General features: G+C 47.4%; 1 protein-coding gene across 1 annotated transcript in view; it reads left to right on the plus strand.

The window, feature by feature from the left end:
• Positions 1 to 24,318, plus strand: part of SCML4 (Scm polycomb group protein like 4) — a gene marked incomplete at its 3' end in the record, with an annotated part of 68,782 nt that overhangs the window by 27,968 nt on the left and 16,496 nt on the right. The window contains exons 3-5 of the mRNA XM_084262601.1: positions 5,380 to 5,509; positions 8,003 to 8,203; positions 10,968 to 11,162. Coding sequence (XP_084118727.1) covers positions 5,380 to 5,509; positions 8,003 to 8,203; positions 10,968 to 11,162 — 526 coding nt within the window. The remainder of the gene's footprint in view (positions 1 to 5,379; positions 5,510 to 8,002; positions 8,204 to 10,967; positions 11,163 to 24,318) is intronic.

A 24,318-nucleotide genomic window follows, 5' to 3' on the forward strand; every position in this document is an offset into this window, starting at 1 on the left:
GAAGGGTCTACAGGACAGGTCTTATGAGGAGTGGCTGAGGGAACTGGGGTGGTTTATCCTGGAAAAGAGGAGGCTGAGGGGAGACTTATTGCTCTCCTACACCTCCCTGAAAAGATGTTGTAGCCAGGTGGGTGTTGGTCTCTTCTCCCAAGCAACAAGTGATAAGACAAGAGAAAATGGCCTCAAGTTACACTAGGGAAGGATTAGGTTGGATGTTAGGAACAATTTCTTCACCAAAAGGTTTGTCAAGCCCTGGAACAGGCTTCCCAGGGAAGTGGTTGAGACACCATCTCTGGAGGTACTTAATAGATGTGGTACTTAAGGACATGGGTTAGTGGTTGGACTTGATGATCTTAAAGGCCTTTTCCAACCTAAATGATTTTATAATTCTATATTACAGCAGTGGCCAAGAAGAGCCAACCCAACAGCATGCTCAGGAGTCCCTCTTGGGATTATCACAGAATTGTATAGTGCTGTGTGTTCAAGCTAAGGCTGAGGCACATACTCAAGCATTTTGTAAAAGTGGGATATGGGATACTTACTGGTTTTTACCCATCTACCTGTGAAGAATCCTTTCACCAACTGCCACATATTTGTAAATAGCTGAAAAGGGAGGCTTAAATTTCTTAAAATGATGCAGTAACATTGGGTTTCAGACCTAGGTGGTAGAGCACTTGATCAATGTTGCCCTCTCTTTCAAAGGGAAGCTTTTCCCCCAGCTGGGTACCACATATGCTTCCTCCCTGTCCCCAGGGATGTAAGGAGGAGGCGACGGCATCCCTCCTCTGGCAATGAATCCAGGGTGATGTTATATTTTGGTGAGTGACAGAGAGTAAAAAGGCATCCTTTTATAACTGATGGCTTAAGTTTCTGGAGCTGACACTTGTGAGCTGTAGCATCCGTGGCATCTGGCCTGGCACTGTTTATTTGCGCTATAGGGTTTGTACACCCAAGCAATGTTTTCTGTGAGGCGCCTTTGTACGCTGTGTGCCCGGCTGAAGTGAGCCCCCATCCATCAAAAACACTTCCCCAGTGAGAGGCAAAGATTACATTTTTTGATGGGGAGTTCTAGCTTGATTTAATTAGCTTGCTAATTGTATGACTTTCAGATACCATGAGACTTAAATGCATTTTAAAAAAAAAATTACTCCCTGCCCAAATGGCAGACGACCAAATTCTTTATAGCAACCAGATAGCTGAATTATTACAGAACAGATGGAAAAATACTTCTGAATTTTTAGCAAACTAGGAATTTACAGCCTAGATTTAAATTTATTTTGACCGAGATGTGAATAACAGACATTTTTAATCACTTGCTCTTTATAGCCATATGACCCCATTGCCTGTTTTCATTCATATTAAAGCAAATATCTGTCTTCCTAAAATGGCATTTCATCATGCTTTACCACCAAGCAAAATCCTCTCCCTCCATATCCTGTTTATTTTTTCACAGCTTTAGTTATAAAATTTCATCAGCTGTTTTTCCAAGAACTGTTTTATACCTGATGCAGAGCTATTTGCCATAAAATGCTACATTTTCCCTAAACACAGTATTCTCTCTGACTGTCTACACCTCTCAGAAAAGGTCTGTTCTGGCAGCCTGGGGGAGGTTAGGACACGTATTGGTTTTAATTCTCTGGCTGTGAGGGGCAGCCTTGAAAAGCTGCCTGGAAAGCTTGTGTGAGGGAAGGTTTTATTGGCATCTAGGGGTGTAAGTTCTGGTGTTAAAGGACATCAAGAGTGACATGTGCATGGGGCAGCACTGCAGCAATGACTACTGCATCTCTCCCAAATAAGCAGTCAGGATTTGGATGTACTGGGACAAATATTGCACAGGCAACCTTAAAGTGGTCTGGTTAGTCACCTGGCCAATGATACAGACTTGGATTTCAAGGTTGCATATGCTCCCCTGAAGGTTACCTGCCTCACTTGCTGCCAAACAGGGGGTGTAGGAAGCTGTGTGAAGGCTCCCCTGAATCATTTGCTGAGTGGAAGAAAGGTATTGCATGACACACGAAGGAAAGGTGGGAAGACCTTGGACTCTGCTTTGCCTTTTGCAGCACAGCACTGAGCCCTCTCTGCCCCAGTGACTTGACTTGCCTTGCCTCATGCTGAGCCTCCTTACTTGCAGCCAAATGCACACAGAGCATGAGAACCCGAGCTAAGCACCCCAAAACACGTACTAGGACAATGTACTTCCCTGGCATAAGTTTAATGGCACCTTTCTGCCCAGCCATTGTAAGTCTGCATGGCAGGAGCAGGCTGGCCCAGGCATTCATCTTTTTGCACATCTGCAGGGGCTGAAGGAGGTTTTTTTCTCCAGCACCAAAAGCTTTTGTGGCCAGGAGGTGCCTGTGCCCTTCTGGCTGGAAGGACATAGGCCTGGGGGGTGGGGTGAACCAACAGACTTTTATAGCAAATGTTTTGTCAGGATGAGGGATGACTAGTACAGGGGAACTAGAAGCCATAAGGTTAAGATAACTACCATATAAGTGGTTTAAGAAAAACACAGGGGAAGTTTGCATCCTGGTTCTTCTTGTTTCTTTCCTGTGTATTTTATTATACAAGCTGGCAGAGAACTTGTCCAGAAGGGAAAAAACCCAATCTGGGAAATGTTCTTCCCCCTCTTTCACTTTCTTCTGGTGTGGGATGACAGAAATACCAGCTAGATGAATCTTGACTGCTCTGAAGAGGTGTGCATATGGTAACAGAAACAGAGGGTCCTCCCCATCAACAGCCACTGCATGCTGAGCCAAGCCAGCAGCCAGCGTCAGCGGCGCACAAGCCCACGCTCTTGCTGCTTCAAGTGCACTGTGACTGTAGTGGAGTAGACACGTTTGTCTCCTACCCCAAATCCCTGCCCAGCTTTCTCTGATCTCCTTGCTGTGGTAGCAGGTCCGTAAGAGTCGGGGCAGTGGTTGTACATTCTGTTTTAAAGCAACCATTGCCTTTTATATCCCATGCTGTGCATATTAAAACTTATGACAGTTGATATTCCATGGCTGATTTGATTGCCTTACTGTGAGGATTTCCCAAAGTGCTCTGACAGATTTTCTCTGCTTCCTTTTCTCTCTCTCTTTCTCTCTTCTTTACCACTTTTTTTCACATTCATGCATATGTGCTTTCTACTGCCAAGCTCCCAGTCAGTCAGCTGGTTGGTTGGGTTGGCTTTTTGATAGAGAAGAATCAGTCCAAGAAAAGACATAGTTAAATGAAATACTTTGAGATTTATGTTTAGTGATATTCAGGGCTATTGACACTCAGGGTTTCAGTGGCCAGGAGGTATTTAAACCGTGTTTGCTCGTATCCTGTCTCTTGTAATTGAGCATTGTTTTACTTTGATCTAATGAAGGCACCTTCTCCGCTACCCCTAATAAAATGGCATTTATCTGTATCCAGAGGCTGTAGAGCACATACTGTTGCAATTAAGTTTGCAGTAAACTGTTCACTAAAACAGCAAACTGCCAAGAAAGGGCTTCCAAGCATGAGAGTTTTCACAAGTCTTGCCCTCTGTTTATTTGCTCTTGAACACAAACCTGCCTGCACCTCCAAGAGACAGGCAGCAGGCAGAGGAGAGCTGACAAGATACCTGCTGGGTGCTGTCCCACCTCCACCAGGCTGGTGGTGCAAGTGGGACTGTGCACGCTGCACGAGGCTCAAGGGCTGGAGACCCGGCTCTGGGCTCGCACGCCTGTGTTTGGGGCCACTGGGCTGTGGGCCAGTAGGAGGGATAAGGAGCCAGCATGCAAGTGAAACAGAAATTACTAAGTGTGCTGTCTGCACAATAGTATCCAGGTGGGTGTGTGCATGTGTAAGTCCATAAACTTATGTCTGCGCATATATATATATATATATGCATGTATACATATATACACAAATATGTACGTATTTATATGTATAAATGTGCTTATACACTTGCTTACCTTTGCATATGCTACTTACAAGCACACATATGTATATGTGTGTTTATTATATATGTGTATATGTGTATGATCAAAGGCAAGCCTGCAAGCTAAGCGTCAGGGCATCAACACGTTGCTACACAAAGAGGCAGACCTTGCTGCTTCTCACCTTCCCACGTGGGATAAACACTAAACTGGACCAGGACCTTGATTTTTGAAACACTGTTTTCCTCTCGTTTACTTTAATTGCTGGGAACAATCCATACTCCAAAAGATCTAATTATTAAAAACTCACTTGGGTGGCACTAAGTCCAACAGCCTTCCCTCTCCCTTCCCCAGCTTTCTGTTTTCACTGTTGCACGGAAATGGTGACCATTGTTTTAGACAGTCATAATCATCATCAGGGACAACATGATCTTTATCCAAAATTATTTCTACTCTCCACCAGGATTTGCTCAAGGTTTGGTTTGGAGGTAGTAGTCTGGCTCCATTTCTACCTAAAATATACTTCGTACTTTATTTCCAGCTTGGGTGTAAGCTCTGAGAGAAGCAACACTCTGCAAATTTAATGGGGCTAAAAGTTCCTTTTCATTCTCACGCTTGTCACTTATAGCATTTTTACCTTTGGCCACTGAAACACAACAAAAACAACAACAAAATCACCTGCCAGAAGAACAGCTCAGTGTAGTGTATCTAAGTAAACTCACCGTCCAGCTGTGCCCTTGGCACTGCTTTCCACCCGCTTCCCTCTGTAGTGAAAGGAAAAGTCAGAGTGGTACCTTCAGATGCACCATGTCTGTCCTTTATAATTGTGAAGCCCTGATCATCACTTGACTGGTGAGACACTGCCAGGTGGTGGCAGGGTAAAGACCTAGTGATATTGCACCGTAAATTCCCACTGTGTTTCACTGCTCCGAGCTGGGCTGCAGGGCATGAAGATTACTGGGTGCAGCAGTGCAGCAGTTTGTATTTACTACCTGGTAATAACACACTGTGGACCACGGCCTGAGCTTATTTACATGGGTGTCAGCCTGAAGTAGCCTCTTGGTGCCACTGGATTTACATAAGATTTACACCCCTGTAGCCAAGAGTGGAATTTGGCCCTAAATTACGGCGCAGCTAAAGACCCCGTGTTTCGGAGTTGCAGAGAATTGTTTACACCCACATGAAATGGGTCGTAAAATGCCGTTGCGCTGATTTGTTAGAGTGTTAGACCCAATTTGCTCAGGTGTAAATAACTACCCGGTGGGTGGCATAATATTTGCATCCTGTAACTTAGGGCGCTGCTGTCTGCTGCAAATCAGTCGGTTTTCAGGCTCCATTATCCTCCTGGGAGCAGAACGGATGCTCCTGGGCTGGAGAAAGTGATGCAATAGCAGATTGCTAATGAGTGGGAGTTCATGGGGAGTGACACACACAGAATAAAATTGGAATATCTTGTGTATACTTTCATTACCCAACCGGTTATTTTTTGCAGCTGAAGTCTCGTGGCCTGATGACTCCCTTAGCGATCTCTCCGCCGAGAAGCACGCCGGAGCCGGATATTAGTTCAATTCCCCAGGATGCAGCTACGATACCAAACTCAGCCACCCCACAGGCTCTCACAGGTACCCAGCCTCGAGTGCTCCTTGGCCAAGGGGTGAGCAGGAACCATGGGCTGACAACCAGAGCTGTGTTATCCAGTACAGGTGGAGCTCATGAAAATGGGGTGTTTGCAGGTTAGACTGGCAGCCAGTGAGAAAGAATGGGGGTGTCGTGCAAGACTGTATTTTGACTGCCATGTGGCAAATTTAGTGGAGGTGTCAGATCCACCCCTCTTGAAATGCAGATATCAACATCTCATGAACTCTACCATTTTATACCCAACACTCACCCCATTGAATGTATTGCAATGACCAGGCTAAACCTTGGTGCGAGCATGAAACAGCTGTTACAGCTGTGAGGAGAAGAAGGATGGAAGAGCCATGGTCTGACTGTAGGCAGGGTTACCAGTACATAAAACCCGATGCCTTATCACAGAAGCAGACCTGGTCATTTCCGACTGCAGTCAGGGAAAACACAGCTTTATTCTTTTTTTCTTACATTACCAGAAGTAACGTAGGTCAATGCTTTGAAACTGATGTAAATATGAAGAAAACCAACAAGACAGTTGATTTACCTTGAGATTTCAGCAGAGAAATGGATTAGATAGCATTAGAATCTAAGCACAACACATAAATCCCATTATTTCTTAGCTGGGATGCACAGAGGAGAAGTTTTCCATCTGCTCTGGTAGCAGAATGCTACTAAACGTAGCAATGATGACGATAATAATATATTTTATTCTCATTTATCCCTTCACATGTGAAGTCTGCAAAGCGCTTGGCAAACATCAGCCCAGTGATGCCCTGAGAGGTGGTCCCAGTGCCACTTTTGGAGGACAGGGAGGCACAGCCCACCAGCCTCACTAGATTGCTGGGGTGGCCATAGAGGAGGAGGCTCTGCAGAACATTTTGAGCTCTGTGAATGTGGCTGCACCTTTGTCTGCCCGTCCCCGTGTTGCCAGCACCTTTTCTCCCAGCACCTCCCCAATGGTGCTTGTAGGGTCCCACCGGAGCAGGGTTTGCAGGACGTAGAGGTAAACTTTCACCTCCCTCTCTGCACTGAAAGGACCACAGAGTCCCCTGCTTCCTCGTGAGGGACCCAGCTCACTGCCTGCAGGCTGCAGAGTCTCTCCCACTGCTGAGTCCTGGACAAAACCAGTGGCTTGTCATGGCAGAAGCCCCATCCTACAGATTCAGTGAGGTTTGGCATGGTGGCATGCAGGGGGAAGCTGCACCCTGACAGTGCCCTGCAATCCATGCATGCTGCCACTGTCTTTTGGCGCATGAGCCCTTTGTTTGTTTGGCACTTGGAAGGTGTAAAGAGCTATGTAATGATAAGTATGATTGCTATTATCCTCCTGTTTACCCAGGATATACTGCTCGAGCCCCTTCTGCTGTTCAGTGAGAGATGGGGTAGCAGAGTGCGCTGTGACAGTCACACTAGATTTTCATTACGGTGATGCAAACTGTAAATTATTTCCAGCTTTACACAGCTGTCATCATGTCCCCCACTCCGCTTGATGTGGGTTTTTTTTTGTCACATATCTGATTTCTGTCAGAGGATAATGTTATATTGTCTGAGAGATGACAGCTTGAGCGCACTCAGCCAGCTATTATAATATGTCTCACTTTAGCCTGACTTTAGGCTGTGAGTTAGTCGCCCTTAGTTACCACAGCGTTATCTCTGCTTCCTCCAAGACACCGTTAGTCTCAGCCAAGCTTAAAAATAAGTTCAAGCTAACGAGAGGAGAACACTGATTTTTTGGCTATTTCTGGCAGGCCTGATGGCATGTAGGAAAATGCAGGCAGAGGGATGTGAGAGGAGGCATGCAGGGCTTGGCAGCGGAGAGGCTGGGGCATCCCTCACAGACCCCCTGTAAGGCACAGTTGCACGGCTGTCATCCCAAATGAGGATTTAGCACCACACCCACGCAGTCTGCAGAGTGCTGGGTTGAATATGGAGGGTCGGGAAGCTCCCAAAGCCCAGAGTCTCTGCCATTGCGCTGTGCAACTCAGCACAGCATAACCCTGTGGAAATTATAGTCAGAAACACCAAGGAACCAAAATTCATGTCAGAGCAGTGCTTCTCCAAGAGCCTCTCAATGAACCAGTCTAAAGACACACAGAGAAAAAACCAACCCCAAAACACACCCCAGAGTGGAGTTTCCCCATTGCCGCACGCTCACCCCTGCTAGTCACTGTCCTGCACTCCCCAGGCATTTTTTGTGATCAGCAGCTGCACGGACAAGGTAGCACACACAAATAGACCCCAGACACACACTGGAGCCTCTTTACTTGCATGTAGCTTTATCTGCACCTGTGACGCCGGGTGAGGCCTAGACCCGGCTCATTTCACTTAGGCAGTGGGTGAGCCGCACAGGGAAGCCTGGCTGTGCTGTAGCAAATGGCAGCAGTTCACCCTGAATGGGAGAGACTGCGAAATAAATAGAGATGTACAAAGCTAGGATGCTCTCTGGGCCATTTTGTAATCACCTTGTTGGGATTTTGTGTCTCCAGTCTGCATTTATGTCAACAAACAAGCCAACCTGGGGCCGTACCTTGACAGGAAAAAAGTGCAGCAGCTCCCCGAGCACTTTGGACCGGAGAGACCATCTGCAGCCCTGCAGCAGGCTGTTCAGGCCTGCATCGACTGCGCGCTACAGCAAAAGGCCGTCTTCTCCCTCATCAAGCAGGGCTACGGAGGCGAGATGGTGTCAGGTAAAGCATTTTTGTAAGGGTCTTGTGGCCAGTTGGGAAGTACTTGGGGTTTTAACCTGATCTCCAGTCCTGACTGTCCTAGCTGTCTGTTCACAACAGCTTTGAACATCACATGAAATGAGCTGTTGCAGGAATTGCCTTGCTGTCAGATGAAAGTATATTGGTAAAGAGTGATTCAGGGGAGGAATAGGGCTAGCTCTGTGAAACAGTGCTTGAGCCAGGCCTGTGAGCTGGTTTATGTGCAGCCATGTAGGGATGAGCATCACTGCAAGTCCACTTCATCCTACCTGTTGCCGCCAGTTGTTGCTCTAAGGGAAAACTCTCACAGAATGTGGCTGCTGGTGTGTCCTCTGCCTGCAGTTTATGAGCCAAACCTGCTCTCAGCTGTAGGAGCTGCAAAAGTTCCATGACAATTCCCCATACAGCAGAACTGTACAAATATATCAGAGAGAATCAGAGATCAGAGGGACCTTCCCAGGAGCTCCTCATCTCCCCACAGTGACACCTCTTGCTGTGTCCTGATGAGTCTCCCATGTCCCACACTCAGTCCCCTGGCCTGGCTCTCAGACTGAACACAAACTTTTCTTCTAATCACAGCAAGAATTTTGTGTCACAACATTGTTTTAGCACATGGGGATAGAGTGGGAACGTAACAAGGATGAGAATATGGGAACAGAGCTCTCAAACGAGCTGCTGCCGATGAGTCAGGCATGAACATGAAGTCAAGGAGTGCAAGTCTGACCTGTTTTGCAGGGACCCAGCAGGTCAGCTATGCCGCTGGGACACTCTTGTGTGGGAGCCCAGGCTCTGGCCCACTGTGCAGCATATAAATCCTCCTTCCTCCCTCTCCTCTAGTTCTCTCTAATCACAGGTGTGCCTTCCCTAAGGCACATCAGAAATACTCTAAGAATGATCCAGACTTGTTCACAGAAACACGAGACTGAAGCAATTTACTGCATAACTTCATAGGTTTTTTCCTGTCCCTGTGTATATGATCTTCATTACAAGCAGGAGAGTCATTTCGAGCACCAAGCCTGCCAAACCTCTTGGTCTCAGATCCTCTGAGCTGGCCTGGCTTCAGGCACCTGAGCTAAAAGCACCTGGTCAGCGTTGCTCCCAACTTCATGCCTCTTCTAATCATTGAGGAGAAGTGAATGGCCTCGTAGTCACTGTGGGGCTTCGAGGTTGAAGCTCACTCAGCAGCTTTTGTCACAGGCTTTCTGATCTTCTGGCAGCTTGGCTCACAGATGCTCAACCAGCTTTGGAGTGTGATCCCTTACCGCAGCTTAGGCCAGTAGGAAATCTCTGAAGTTATCCCAAAGACCATAAGCCTAAGACTGCAATTTATACATGTTGGTAGTGACTGTAGGCTGTAGGACTGCAAGAAACCTTCCAGGTGGTGGAGTTCAGGCAGCCAAATCATGTAGTCCTCCTGGCAAACTTGTTGACACCTGAATGTGTCCTGCTATAATGATCCTGGTGGGTCTGTTTTGAACCCTCCACCTCTCTCATGGCTGGGACCTATGCCTTTTTAGATTCTTGGGTAAATATATTCCCTGACAGCTTTGTCCAGGAATTTTAGTTGCTCTGCTCTCACCCTTGAGTTCAATCTTACATGTTTCTGCAGAATGAAATCGTTTCTTTCAGGTCTTCTCTGCATTGTGAGGAAGATCTCTGGATTAATGAAAGAAGTAGAAGTGTCTTTCCACAGTCCCATGCAGCAGAGATAGTGATGGCTGCAGTGCCACAGGGAAACTTTCTGTTTCCTGAACACCACTGTGGTCTGGCTGTGCACCTCTTCAAGTGTGAATTCACCTTTCTCAAGCTTGGATGACTAGAATGGTGCCCATCAGTCCAGCTCAGGTTTCATCAGGATTTTATGTAGTGGAACTGACACTCCCGTGTCTTCCCTGGAAATGCTTTGTTCAACACTTCCATGAAATATATCTGACTTTCTCATTGCTGTATCACTTTGGTGGCTCATGGCAACTGGGGAACCTAACCCATCATTTCTCCTCCCATCAGGGCATGTTGAGCCTCCTCAAAAAAATTGTGGATTGCTATGTACTTTCTAATATATTTTCATTCATTGTTATTATTGCAGGGCTGCCTTCTAGCTTACAGCATTAAGAAAGTCTTTTTTTTTTTCTTTTTGTGCCAGCACAGAGCACTGCTAGCTCCTCCCCAGGGCTTCATTTCCAGTTTAACGAAAGATTTCTCATCCTTTACTAAAGTAGACCAGGTAGAGCACAACTGCCAACATTCCCTTGCCTATAAATGCAATTAAATCAGTAACTAAAGATCTGTGATGAAACTGGTAACTCTCTCTTTAGTGCAACTACGTTTTGTTCATTTGCAGTCATGTCTTTAATTCTTATCTCTCCATTATCTTCTAAAACCTTGAGTATTGCTGAAGTCAGCCTAATAATCCATCAGCAGCAGGTCACTTCCTAACCCCTTCCTTAGGCCTGGGTGTCATAATTGCCTCCTTCCAATCACACAATGCCATTTTCAGCTGGATGCATGTATTAGAAATCCTTCTGCTACTGGTCATGCCAGTTGGCATCTTTCTTCCAGTGGGAAGGTGATCTGGGTCACCAAACTCAGGTCCTTAAGTTCCTCCAGTTTATTGTGCACTTCAGGTGGGCTTATTATGTAAAACACTTTAAGACATACAGACAGTTGGGTGAAATCTTTTCCCCACCTCTCGTTCTTCCTCCCGCTGTGCATCCCCAATATTGAGTCGCTCCTGCTTGCTTTCCAGTTTCAGCTTCTTTTGAGGGGAAGCAGCATCTCCTGAGCCTGCTGGTCATGAACAGCATTGGGTACGTCCTGCGCTTCCTGAAGAAGCTCTGTCGCAGCCTCTTGTGTGACAATCTCTTCAGCAACCAGCCTTTCCAGCAGTACAAGGCCGTGCCCGAAAGCCCGGAGGTGTACGAGAACAAACGGATGGAGGCAGGTAGGCTGTTTGGTCAGCTTGGGCTCAAGACCTTAATAGGGCTAAGGAAATGACTGTCGTGTTTTGGTCCTGTGCTGTAAATACTGGAGAGCTGCAGGGCTTTGTGAATGTCTCCAGAGGGAGGCGGTGGGTTGGTTTGTAGTGTTTTTCCCAACAGCAACAGAGGAGGCTTTTGGGTAAGAAACACTGTGTCGAGGAGCCCCAGCAGGGATAGGGAGATATTTTATTTTAAAATTTTAAAATTATTTTATATCTCTTTCCTTCTTTTATCTCTTTTCCTAGGGAAACAAGGCTTTTATGACCCCGTTGCCCTTGTTTCTGTCAGTTCTCTCCCATAACTTTTGGCTTCCTCAGGCCCTGGGGGGTAAAAGCCTCCAAGGGATCAAGTTCCTTCAAGCAGGAAAGAAGGGAAATGTCTTTCTCCATCCAACTCAACGGCTATACTAGGCACTGAAGGATCCCTGCTGAGTAGCAAGCCTCTTCTGCTTGCAGTCCTGCCGCAGGGCAGTCTCAGGGACTGGTCACCCCAACCAGGCATTGCCTGTCCCCACTGCCCAGACCCCTCTGCTCATGGGCTGTCTTGGCTGGCTGGTTGCAGCAAGAGGTGGGAGGCCAGCTGAGCACATGGACCCCAGCCCAGACTTCATTGTCACCATGGCACGAGCAGGCAATCACCACTGTAATGGATATGCTGTGACCCAGCACTTCATTACCTGTGTGCTTCCCTGCTTGCATGCTGCTCATTTTAAGGATCACCTGCAAAGCAGCACAGTCTGCCTTTGCTCTAGAGGACCTCTCACCAGGTGAGAGGAGAAAGCTCACAGCAGTGGAGTTTTGGGTCAGCACCGTTAGCCTAAATCTAAGGTGACATTATTCGCTGTAGTGCACTCAGCCTGGGTCCCCATCTGCCACCTCTACCCTTCAGTGTAAGCCTCTGAGAATTGTGACTGCTAAGGGGGCTGCTTTGCTACTTACTGGAGTGTTTCTGCTACCTTAAAATGCCCATGGGCACAGCAAGGTCCCTGCCTTAGTGCTTGACTGTGGGTGCTGAAGCCTGGAGGGGGCTGTGTGTGGGGCAGATGCCCCCAAGGGTGTTGGTCATCCAGAGAGACACCTGCCCCAAGCAGCACCAGGCTCCCAGGGGGTCAGCACACCTGGGTTTCTTTCTTCCCTACACCCCAGTGTTGTAGGGATGGGGTGCTGGCTCAGCAGAGCCCCCATGGAGCTGGGACATGCCTGCAGCCCCCATCTGCAATCAGTGGCTGGAAAGGTGCCCTGGGGCTCTGGTACAGACATCACAAAAGTTAGTTTAGAAAAAACAAAAGATGCAGAGTTATGGCCCTGAACCTCCACTCCACCTGCAGGCTTCCTCCTGGCTTAAATTACCTTCCCTTCTCTTCTATTAGCAGCTCTGTGGGTGTTTGGGGAGCACACGCTCTCTCATGCAGTCAGTTTAGTGGCAGCCACACGCTGGCAGCTGAGGGAGAGGTGTTCCAGTGTCCACAGTTCTGATCCACAAATCTCCTGCTTGGCAGGAAGGCCCTGGGTGTGCTTCACACCACAGAGCTGGGAGAGGGCTGTGCAAAGGAATCCAGGGTCACTCACACATGGTAGAGGGAAGGCAGGAACCCAGATTGAAACGCAGGATTATCTTTCCTCTGGCCTATGACATTTGCAGCAGCCTGAATGTTTCTGAGAGGCCAAGGGATTTCTGTAGCATTGACTGAGCGTGGCCCAGGAGGCCTGGCATTTGCATTTGCATTTTAATTTGCATATACATTTACATTTACTTTTGCATGGCAAGGCTGTATGCGATGGAATGCAGCTCCACAACCCGAGTGGTGGCTACACTCTGACCATCTCCCTTCCTACACTACTTCAATGCAAATGTCCCTGACACCATTCCCACTGGCTCTGCCCAGCCACTGAGGAAGGGGCAGGAGATGAAGGTGTAGGGAAGACTTCTCTTCTCTGGCTCTCCCACTGCTGAAGGGGGTGCAGTTAAAAGCCCTCTAGAGGCATCATGGGCTGGGCAGTGTGGGCTAGTCAGGGCTAGCGCTGGTCTGGTGTCTCCTCCCCTCAGCCTGGAAGTGGGATGGGGGAAGAAGCAGTGGTTCTTGGCGCTTTTATATCACCAGCAACACTGTGGTACCGCGGAGAACACAAGCTGTGAAATAGTTGAGGGCAGTGGTAATACACAGGGTTAAAACTTCACCCCCCAGCCTCCAGCTTGCTCATCCTGGGGTCTGGTAGCCACTGGCCTGCTAAACAGAGAGCCATAGTGTGGGTCAGCATGATCTGCAGGCATTCAAGAGCTTCCCTGTTGAAGTGGGGATGCAGGACAGGTGATGGAGGAGCCGCCTGGTCCTGCAGTGAGGGCAGCTGTGATGAGCAGAGCCATCCAGAGAGCAGCCCGGTGCTCAGGTGGCTCCCTTAGCTGGCAGCCCCAGAAGGGGACTGTCCTTCCACCAAAAGTTAACAGAAATGTGGTGAGATGGGATTTGAGGACACTTTCAGCACTCTGCTGACCACCAGTGGGTGCACCAAATTTGGTGAACCTGGACTGCTGTGCCAAAGCCTGCCCATAGACCTGGGGGGAGGGTGGTGCTGAAGGGAAGCTCAGCAGCTTCACCAGCTAACCCACTGTCTGCATCACTGTGGGCACCAGGACTCAGGTGGGAGAGTTGGGGGCTGGTTTCAGAGAAGCCAGGTAGCTGTTTGGAAAAAACACCTACAAGATTACTTCATGTGTGCCTCAGAGCACACATGAAGGCATGGAAGAAGAAATTAACTCTGCTACACAAAGCCCTGGAAATGGGGAATTTTGGAGGGGGAAAACTGTCTCTTTCCTGAAGCAACTTGTGCCTGGCACAGGAGTTGTCTGTCCATGGCTGTGTGGTGGAGAAAACGGAGTGAAAGCCTCACAGCCTTCATGCTGCGCTCAGCTGGAGTCAGGCAGACACATAATATTCCTGTTCATCTTGTTAGGATGTATTCAACACCTCCGTTGGCACCAGTGGAGTAACTCCAGTTTTAGGCACTGCAGCTTGAGCCATGGAGTCTGCGTTTAATACTGTGTTGCCTAAATCTCCATCTCCCTGGGAGCCAGCATTTCTCTGCAGCAAGGTCAGCACAGGGGGGACCTCTGCTACACAGAACAGAGATGGGGCTTCCCTGTAGTGCCAATAATGAGCACGGCAGGAGCTCTTCTCACAGGCGGGTCTGCAAGGGTGCCTGTTGGGATAGAGCATGCATGGAAGGAGCCGGGCCGTAATCAAGCGCTGCAGGAAGCCATGCAAAGCAGCCACATTTATCATTGTTTCTATTCTCCAGCTTGTAATTGGGATTTCTTTCTTTTCAAACCGTGTGCTGTTCAGCCCCTGCGTACCGATGAATGCGATACAGGTATTGACTTCAGCGCAGTTGTTCTTGATTTACACTGGCAGAAGTGAGAGGAGGAGCCGATACCGTGTCCAGTCATGTTAATCCACTTACACCATGCAGGAGTCACCTTTTAACCTTGCCCCAAAGCACATGCCCCTAAGCCATAATTCACCTGGGCTCACAGCAAACTGCCAGATGCTAATGGCTGTGCACAGGCCAGGTGGGATTTGTCGATATATGCATGTATCACTTACAGCAGTGTTTTAACATGCCTGAGCAGCACACGCTCGCTGGGCTGTGCCCAGCACCAGCCTCTGCAATGAGCTTTGTTGGCTGTGCACCACCCACCCTGCACTGCAGCCCCTGGGCTCTGCCTGCCCTGCACCGGGACCCAGATGCCCTACACATGGGGTGAGGGTCCCTCTTTCTCAGCTGTGAGAGGACATTCTGGGTCATGAGAGCTGTGGGATGGCTCCCAGGACTTTATTCAGGAAGTGTCTGCGTTACAGCTAACCCTGAGATGCTACCTGTCCCCACAGAACCTGGCTTCAAAGCACCTTTGGACCTGAACCCCCAAAATTTTCTGTGACAGTGCTAGTGCAGTAAATAACAGCAAGATCTGGGTTAACTCTGCAGAAAATGCTGTGAAGCGTGTCAAGGGCTGCCTGGATGGGAAGCCAACAGGGCAGGAATCCTGTGAAGTGCCCCTATCTATCTATACCCTCTGCGTTCAGCTTTCATGAGTCCTCCCATGCTGAGCCAACAGAGGCTTGGGTGTGTGCCTGGGAAAGGGACATTTCTGGAGCACCTTCATACCTTTGAGATGCACCTATGCAATGTCAGACTATTATTTTTCAGGGAAAAAAATATTTTCTATAAAACTCTTTGTGGGTACAGCAACTGAAGAAAAGTTTCTTTTCAAACATGGGGTGCTGGCCTATGAGGGAAGCATCAAACTTCATAAACATCTTCTTTTTCCTTTCAGTCAACTCTTTCCCTGTCCTTTCCATGACAAACCCTGGTTTTTGGTTACTTTGTGCTGTTAGACAATTTCTGCTCTCCACACAGTGCATGGCTGAATGTAAGTAGTAACTGCAGCAAGCCTTTCTTCATCAAAGAGGTCCTGAGGCCACCTGGTATCCTTGTCCTCACTGGGAGGAAGACAGGAAGGTCTGTGAATAACATCCCCAGCCTTACTCCTCTCCCAAGTCAAACATGTATGTGTAGATACCATATGGTGCCTCCTCCCACTCTCCACAGGAGACCTCTTCTCATGGCAGTGGCTGGAGTTAGGGCCCTGCATGGAGCAGAAGCACAGATGGAGGTCAAGGCACCCTATGCTACATCAGTGCCTCTCTGTGTAGGAAAGTGGGCTCTTCTTTACCTAAAAGCACATGAAAAGCTGGCACAAGAAGTGCTATGGCAACGCACTACACAAATGTGACTTGTAGGTCAGGCAGTAGGTTGGGAGCTGGAATTTGTCAGAGACTTTGCCACTGATTGCATGGGCAAGACACCCTTCCTTCCCTGCTGTACCTTTATTTGAGCATCTGTCCAAGGAGGGCAGTAATTCTTGGCACCATGTGCAAAGCCCTTCTAAAACAGCAGGGAAAAAAAGATATAGAATAATACGATAGAAAACTACATATTATTACAATCAATATTTTCTGTTCCAACCACAAAATGAACGGCAGCTCAGAAATTTCAGGCCCTGAGAGGGCAAGAAAAACGTTGTCTTTCCCCTTTCTACTACCATGGCTTGTTTAATCTTGTCTTGTTGCATGCTATGAGGAACAGTGCTCCTGCTTCTCAGCACACGCTGAATAAATGGCTTTTATGGCTATCAATAGCTTTGGCTCTCTCTTTAGCATTTAATTACCTGCAAAGGCCATTTATTGCCTCATATATTCCTCTACCATGAACATTATCCTTTAAACAATAAATAAAATATTAAGGTCACTCTTAAAGAGGGAGCAAAGGAACTGCACAAGCCATCCAGCCACAGCAAAGTCTAATATAAAATGTTTGTCTGGTGTTTGAGGCATTTGAATTGACAGCAGAGCCTGAAATAGAGTAGAGAAAGGGTGGGTGGCCACAGGCATTTCTTCTTTCCTTCCTTCCTTCCATGCGTGCGTGAATCTGTGCATCCATCAGCAGGATGGGTTCCTCTTCCCCCATCTCCAGACCTGACCCAGCCAGTTCCAGGACCTACCACTGAGTACCCCCACACTGAGGTCCTGCCTGCAGCTGGAGCGTTATCCCCATGACTGGCTTGATATAAGGTGTCCAGGGTGGTACCTCCATGGAAGAGCAGAAAGAGAGGCAACTGCTGCTGGACCTGAATTTTATCTCATCAGTCAGAAGCCTGGGGAGGAACAGGAATGGTTTAGGATCATACAACAGGTAGGAAGTAAAAGCAGGAGAGTGAAAGGAGTCAGGCAGTGCTCCTGATTTCACAAGGGTGGTAGTAGAGGCTTTAGCATTCAGGTCCTTTGAACTTAGACCAGAAGAAACACTAACGGGTAAATCCTGCCCTGGCTGGAAGAAAGATGAGATGGATGGGAGAAATGAAAATCACTTGTGTTATAATTTGCCTGAACTCTATAGCATTGACAAAACTGGATAAATTTCCCCTTCTGACCTGTTTAACTCCTAAATGAAGGTAGAGTCACTTTGTGGTCCTTTAAATACAAACAGTTGTATCTCCGGGTGGATGCAAAGGGATGAAGCCATGAGAAGATGTCCCTTCAGCAGTCAGTCAGATAGAAATCCTCCTTCCCACCCTCTGCCAGGCTGTTTTATCTCCATGCTGCAAGAAAATCCATCTTTTTTGAAAAGCTACCCCCACATGGGGGTAGGCATTCTGCTCCCAGCAGCAGACGAGGAGAAGTCCAAAGGCCTTTCTGTTCTTCAGCCTAAGATGTGCTCAGAGCCATGTCACAGGCACTGGCAGAGCTGGAAATTGCTGCCTGGGCTGCAGCCATGACAGCTAGAAGAGAGAGAGAGCTAGGCTACAAAGTGGAGTTTTAAAGGAGGGAAAAAAGATACGGGATTTTTCCATATCAAAGGGTATGTGTAAGGGAAGTGGATGAAATGATGGGTAGAGCTGTTGGAGTGAGTCCAGAGGGGGGCTGAGAAGATGATCAGAGGGCTGAAGCACCTCTCCTATGAAGACAGTCTGCAAGAGCTGGGCTTGTTCAGCCTGGGAAGAGAAGCCTCTGGGGAGACCTAATTGTGGCCTACCAATACTGAAAGGGGTCCTACAGGAAAGCTGGAGAAAGACTGTTCATCAGGGAGTGTAGTGATACAACAAGAGGGAATGGCTTCAAACTGAAAGGGGAAGGTTTAGATTAGATGTTAGGAAGAAATTCTTTACTATGAGGGTGGAGAGGCTCTGGCACAGGCTGCCCAGAGAGGTTGTGGAAGCCCCACCCCTGGAAGTGTTCAAGGCCAGGTTGGATGGGGCTTTGAGCAGCCTGGTCTAGTGGAGGCTGTCCCTGTCCATGGCAGGGGGTTGGAACTAGATGATCTTTGAGGTCCCTCCCAACCCAAAGCATTCTGTGGGGTTCTATGATCTATGATGGATGAGATCATACCCACTACAGAAAAAAATACCCTTGGGTATAAGCATTTAATTCCAGCTTCACACGCTCAGTCACATGGATGAAGCATAAGGATGTTTTGGAGTCCTGGTCAGGTAAATCATGTGATTGAACTGTTTCAGCTTCAGTTTTAGCATTAACTTTGGTTTAGCTGGTAAAGACTTTTTCTGTAGCTTTATATGATTCCTTTAGGAGAAGCCTGAGGTTAGAAGTCTGGGTTTTAATTTTAAACAGCTTAAGTGAAAGTTGAAACAGGGATTTCCATCCCTAAACTTGTTAAATATTGATACACGTGTCTGTGACCTAGTATACCCTTATTTCAAGCAGCCAGATCAGCACGTCACCAGCCAGAACTGATGATGGAAAAAGCCTATCCCCCCCATCCAAGCACAACGTGCATTAGCTAGCATGACCCACCAGGATTTTCATAGGTGCTGAGAGGGGAAAAGGTGATCCTCAGGATTGTTGCCTTGTGCCAGTTCAAGCTCCATTAGGTAGCATCACTTGGGAGCTGTATGGGATGCGTGGTATATGCTCTGATAGCCCACAAAGGCAGTTGGGGGTGTAGCTCCTCGCTGCTGGGCTGCTGTGGCAGCCAGGCCATGGGGCTGTGAGAGTTACCAAAGCCAGCACCTTGCTGAGTAAAAAACAAAGAAAGGAATGGTTTGGAAGAGAGATAAACACTTGCTTGTGTTTCCTGAATCTGGGTGAGGGGGGGCTCAGGGCCATCGTCACATTGCAGGTTCCCTTGCTGCTGGGACTACGTGTCGCCTGGGTTTGCACCTCCGCAGGAAGAAGCATGGCCAGTTGAAACAGAGGGGAAAGGAACTCTTGTGTTTCAGCTCTTTACATTTGACAGATTTCAAAGCAGAATCTGATCTTTTTTTTCAGGGGATGCTACCGATTTTTGCCGATTCAGTCTTTCCAGTCAGTTTTTTTCCTCTCCACCATGTTGTTCTTTCTTAACCTTTTAGATTAAAAGGCCTCTCCTCCTTTATCTGTCTTTTTCTACCTTCTGTTTCTCTCTGTCCTTTTCCATTTCACTGCCAAATAAATGGCAACCCACACACAATGGCATTCCCAGTTCCATGGAAATGAAACATCCATTTTTTACTTTAAAAGTCTTGGCCCCTGTTTAACCAATGGTGCTCCCCAGCTCCTTGGGATTTATTTGTTTGTGGTAATTATAGAGTACATCAAAGTGCCTTTTGTTAAGTAGTAACACACAGCATCTGCCTGAAGAACATTCATCTGTTGGCAAAATGAGTTCAGAGCAAGAGATTAAGGCAGTTAAGAGAGTAACAGAAGCAAACTGTTGCCAGTGATATGCAGTTGGTGTTTGTGCTGGGCCAGCGCTGGCTGCAGGCAGCAAGGAGATATGTAAGGGTGCAAGGTGAGAGGTTTAACCAGCAGCAGCTGGGCAAGAGCTACATCCCCATCTCTCACTGAAAATCAGCTGTCAGTGGAGGTTTGGAGAATTGGGTGCTTTATGATGGGTTTCTTCATGGAAGAGAGAAGGTTACAGAAGCGATTTGAACAAGAAGGTGGCAGTGGTTTGCTTGAACATCAGCAGAGAAGCCAAAGCTGAGACCAATGTAGTGAGGCTGGGGGTGAGTCCTGGGGTGTGACCCCAGGCCAAGCCCAGCTTCCTGGTAGCACAGCACAGTGCAGTACACCCCTGTGAAGGGAAACTGGCTCCATGGGCTCATGGGAAGAGGTGGGGATAAAACACCTGAGAAAGGGGAGTTGGGGAGTTCCTAGCTGCTGGGACTGAGATGGACCAGGGACATTGGAATCCGCAGCAGAGAAGGTGGGAAACTAAAGGATTTGTGAAGGGGAACTGAGACTTTAGCACCCAGCTATGTTTGACTTGTATGCCAGAAAAAACCCAGAACTATCAGAAAGTCCTGCTGACCTGCAGCACTGGGCAGGAAGAAATGAAGCACAGACCTGGTCAAAGATTTTATACTCATGTATAAACACATGCCCAGGCTCATGCTTTATATGTGCTCTACCTATTTGCTGGATGAGATTATTAGTTATTAATGGGCAAATATTCCTTAATTTGCAGCTACTGCACTTTGCTCTCGACATCTCACTTCATGGGGCTCAAATTATTTGTTTTTCAAACAAAAAAAATTACTGTTAAATATTTTAAGCCAGTGCTAAGGAGCATCATTCAGGGAGATTCATCACAGTGGTAGCAGAACAGGAACACACTAAGTAGTTCAGCTGCAGAGAATCCCAGTATATAACCTTGAAATTCCTCAATAACACAGTCATTTTCATCTCCTCCAGTCTGTACGGAGCTTTCTGTGACTTTTATCAATGCTGATTTGTAAGGATATGGAGTACATTATAAACTACCTGGATAGAAAAGCCCCTCTAGGTACTGCTAGAAGCTGGAGACAGGAGAGATCGATCGCAGCCTCTCCTGTCTCCCTCTGCCAGCGCGGAACTATCGCTGTGCTGAGACGCGGAACGATACAACCCGGATAAACCTCTGTTTCGTGAGGTATACTTTGGTGTAACATGAAAGCAAGGGAGAAGGTGAGAGAATAGAGGAGCAGGTCTGAAATCAGGAGGAAGAGACCAAAGGAAGGTGTTTTTTAAAGGCTGGATCCCTATGTCATTGAAATTCCAGAACCTAGACGATTTGCCCACGCTGTAATAGAGGAGTAAAGCTTCTCCATCGCAACACTTTTACTCAATCATCCCCAAGCACTTTAAAAAATAAGAAATAATCCTTGATGGGTTATTTATACACACGAGCACCTTTTATTATTAAATCTAATTTATTTGTCAGCAGCTAGCTTGTGAATTTATTCTACCTTTTTACTCCATTTGGACAATAAAACCAGGTTGATCTGTTCCCAGTCAGTTTCATTCCCCGGTTCTACTGCATTAAACACAATGTGCTGTTGTCTGGGCTGCAAACACTCAAGGGAAATCGTTTAAATAATGAAAAAAACCTGCCTATGCTGAAGTCCTTATAATCAGGACAACATTGGGGTTTGGAAAATTCTCTAAAAAATTTAGATTCTTGATGTTAACTGACTGGCAGGTTCTCCTCGGGGGATTCAGCATTTCAGTTACCACAAAATATTTTTTAGCAGCTAGGACCGAGCAAGATGATACATGGGGCAGTAAAGCCACAGACTAAACCCTGGAGAATTCACTGCAGGTTTTATCTCCACACTGTGGCCATGGTTTCAGTGTTCATAATATCTACATTCACAAGTAGATGAGGCTTATTTACATTTCCCTGTTTTGACTGACTAGTACCCCCCCCACACACTTTCTTCTCCCTTATGGATGTGACTGCGTGTTCCTATAGCTGAAGCAAAAGTTATCCTCTAGACTGAAAAAAAGCAGGTGTGACAGCCCTGAACCGCTGCTGGCAGATGCCCTGGGCTGCCTGTTTGCTCCCTGCCTCTCTGCAGCAGCCTCGGGGATGCTGCGGCTCCTCGGGAGCACATGAACACATCTCCATGTCACTCCAGCTCGGCGAGCAGCGAGCAGCTCACCTCCGCTGCCACGGACCAGACGTCGCTCCCTGTAACGCTTTCCGTCTCCAGCCAACCTGTAGCAGCCACGGGCTGGTGTGGGAAAGGTCTGGTCCTTGCCTGGCTGTGCTGGATGCAGATGCATGCACCAGAGAGAGGTAGTGACAGGGTGTAGAAGCGCCTGCTATAGGGGTGACATCATATTTTCATTGTGCTGCATGTTTGGAGAGGCGATGGAGCTAAAAGGAATGGGTTGGTGCTGTAATCCCAGAGTAAATCACAGCAGGCAGAGCTGGAAAGTCTTAATCCATCATAGGAAACTTTTATCTTTAGATAGAGGTGTGCTCAACCTTCGAGGAAGATAAGGTCCATGGTCCATTTTTGAATGGGTAGAAATGTGTGAGGCTGTTTGGCAGGCAAAGGAAAAAGTTATTTTTTAACCTTTAAGAGCTGATATTAAACCAGAAGAAGGTAGCAGTTCAGAACCAAGGCATATTTTTTCACAATCTTAAATTCTCCAACCCTCTCCACCTTAGACTAGATTGAACTGATGGTGAAACTCACCTGAAGTATTTGGGTTTTTGTGTTTCCCCAATTTTATTTTTCCTTCCATGAGGGTTGAGATACAGGGTTTCTAACCTCCACAGCTGTTAAAACCATCCCTTCCTGCTCCTCCCCCCCTGCCCCTCTGCCTCCCAGACAGGGCAAAACGTCATCCTTGGGTGGGAGGCTGGAGCCTTGCTCAGAAACTGTGAAATACAGGCGAATATAAAACCATACAAGGAGTCTTTTTGATGAGATTTTTGACACTGCAGTTGGCTCCTCTCAAAATGACTGGGAGGTGAGAAAAGGCTGTCCCTGGCTGGGGAGGAGGAGAGGTCTGAGGATGCTATGATATCATGCCACTTAAAATATGGAGTTCACATCTGGTCAACCCATTATAGAAAATATATGGTAGCACTTAATAGGGTACAGGGAAGGGTAAGAGGGCAAAAAGCTCATCACTGAACAACAGGAGGAACAGGAGACAAGATACAAGAAAGGAAGAGTGGGGGCAGAGAAAATAAATAAATAAATCTATCTATATTGACTGTGAGGAAAAGAAATTAATGGGGAATTTAATTAGAGCAAAAGCAAATGATCGAGCATTGCAGGTGGTGGGGTAAAAAGGGTATGAAATGACCCAGAAGTATTAGCCTAGAAGGAAGGGCTGTTGTCCCAGGAGCCCAACGGTCTGTAAAAGAGTACCTCCCAGGTTTGGGGATCAGTGTCCAGCACAGTCAGAGGTGGGGGTGTGGGTTTCCATTGGTGCCTCGTGCAGCCTTCACCAGACGCAGCCACTCTGTGGATGTGTAACAGGACATGGTCTGTTAACTGGGAATTGGGGACCCTCTTCCCAGTGCACCACCCTGACCTCAGGCTCTGCAGCAGTCTGGGTACAAATGCAGAGAAAAGCATGGAGGTATCAGGGAAGGGAAAGCTGAAAGAATGGCTGTGTGAGATGGATGGAAAGGGAACAGCCTGGGGAAGATATGTCTATGCAGGTCAGTGGTGTGGGAGGAGGGGAAGGAGAAAAGGGAGATAAGAAAAGAGCTGGCAAATTGGGAAAAGGGTGATACTGGGGTGGGAAAGCAGAATTAGAGCAATGTCAAGATGGTGGGAATATGATGGAAGTAGGAAGAGATGATGGGGAAGAACAGAGGGAGGAGCAGGCAGGAGGAGCAGGAGTGAGATACCTGAGACAGGTAGAGAGGAATGCAACATGGGAAGTGACATGGGAGCAGTGGGTGACAAGAGCAACACAAGATGTGTTTGTCCTGGGAGGAGAGGAGAGAAGGCAGACTGCAGAGGGTCTCTGGAGTGCAGAAAGAGCGAGCTTTTAACTATAGGAGAGACTTTGGCAGAACAAATTTATTTTCCTTTAGATAGAGAAAAGTGGGAGATTAGATCTGCCTAGAAAAACATCAGCTGAGGATCATCTTTCCTGGGTACATACTCTTCTTCATTTCCTGCTTAACTTGAAATTGATTTTCACTTTCTTCCCTAAAGCAGAATGGAAGGCATATTTCTTTTGCCTTTCTGGAGCATTTCTATTCCTAGATGCTACCAAAGGTCCACTGTATGTGTTGTGCATTCACACATGCAGTATGTGGCATGCTGTAGTGGCACACAGATACTGCTGAGGCAAAGGACTTGAACTGGGGTCCGGAGATGATGGGCAACCTGACCAAGGTCACCCTAGAGTTGTGCAGCAGAGCTGGGATGATGTGAGTTGCAGGTTTTCAAGCTGTCGTAACTCTCAGCTAACACATCTTCAGGAAGTTGGCTGGGAACCATGGAGGCTTTAGATACTTTACAAGACCATACACTTCATATCACAGAATCACAGAATTGTAGGGATTAGAAGGGGCCTCAAGAGATCATCAGGTCCAACCCCCCTGCCAAAGCAGGTTCCCTAGGATGTATCGCACATATATACTATACATACTATACAGGCTTACTTTAAACAAACTCAGCTACAGAAATGTGCATTTTTAAACTGGGAAAACATTTTTTCCCCTCTTCTCTTTCACTGCATTTTAAGGTGTGCTGGATACAGCAGCCTTGAGCTTTTCAATACAGTAGCTCCCTGACCATCGTGGAAAGGAAAACCGACAAAATAAC

Source organism: Gallinula chloropus (genome assembly GCF_964237585.1).
Source record: "Gallinula chloropus genome assembly, chromosome: 3".
Lineage (NCBI taxonomy): Eukaryota > Metazoa > Chordata > Aves > Gruiformes > Rallidae > Gallinula > Gallinula chloropus.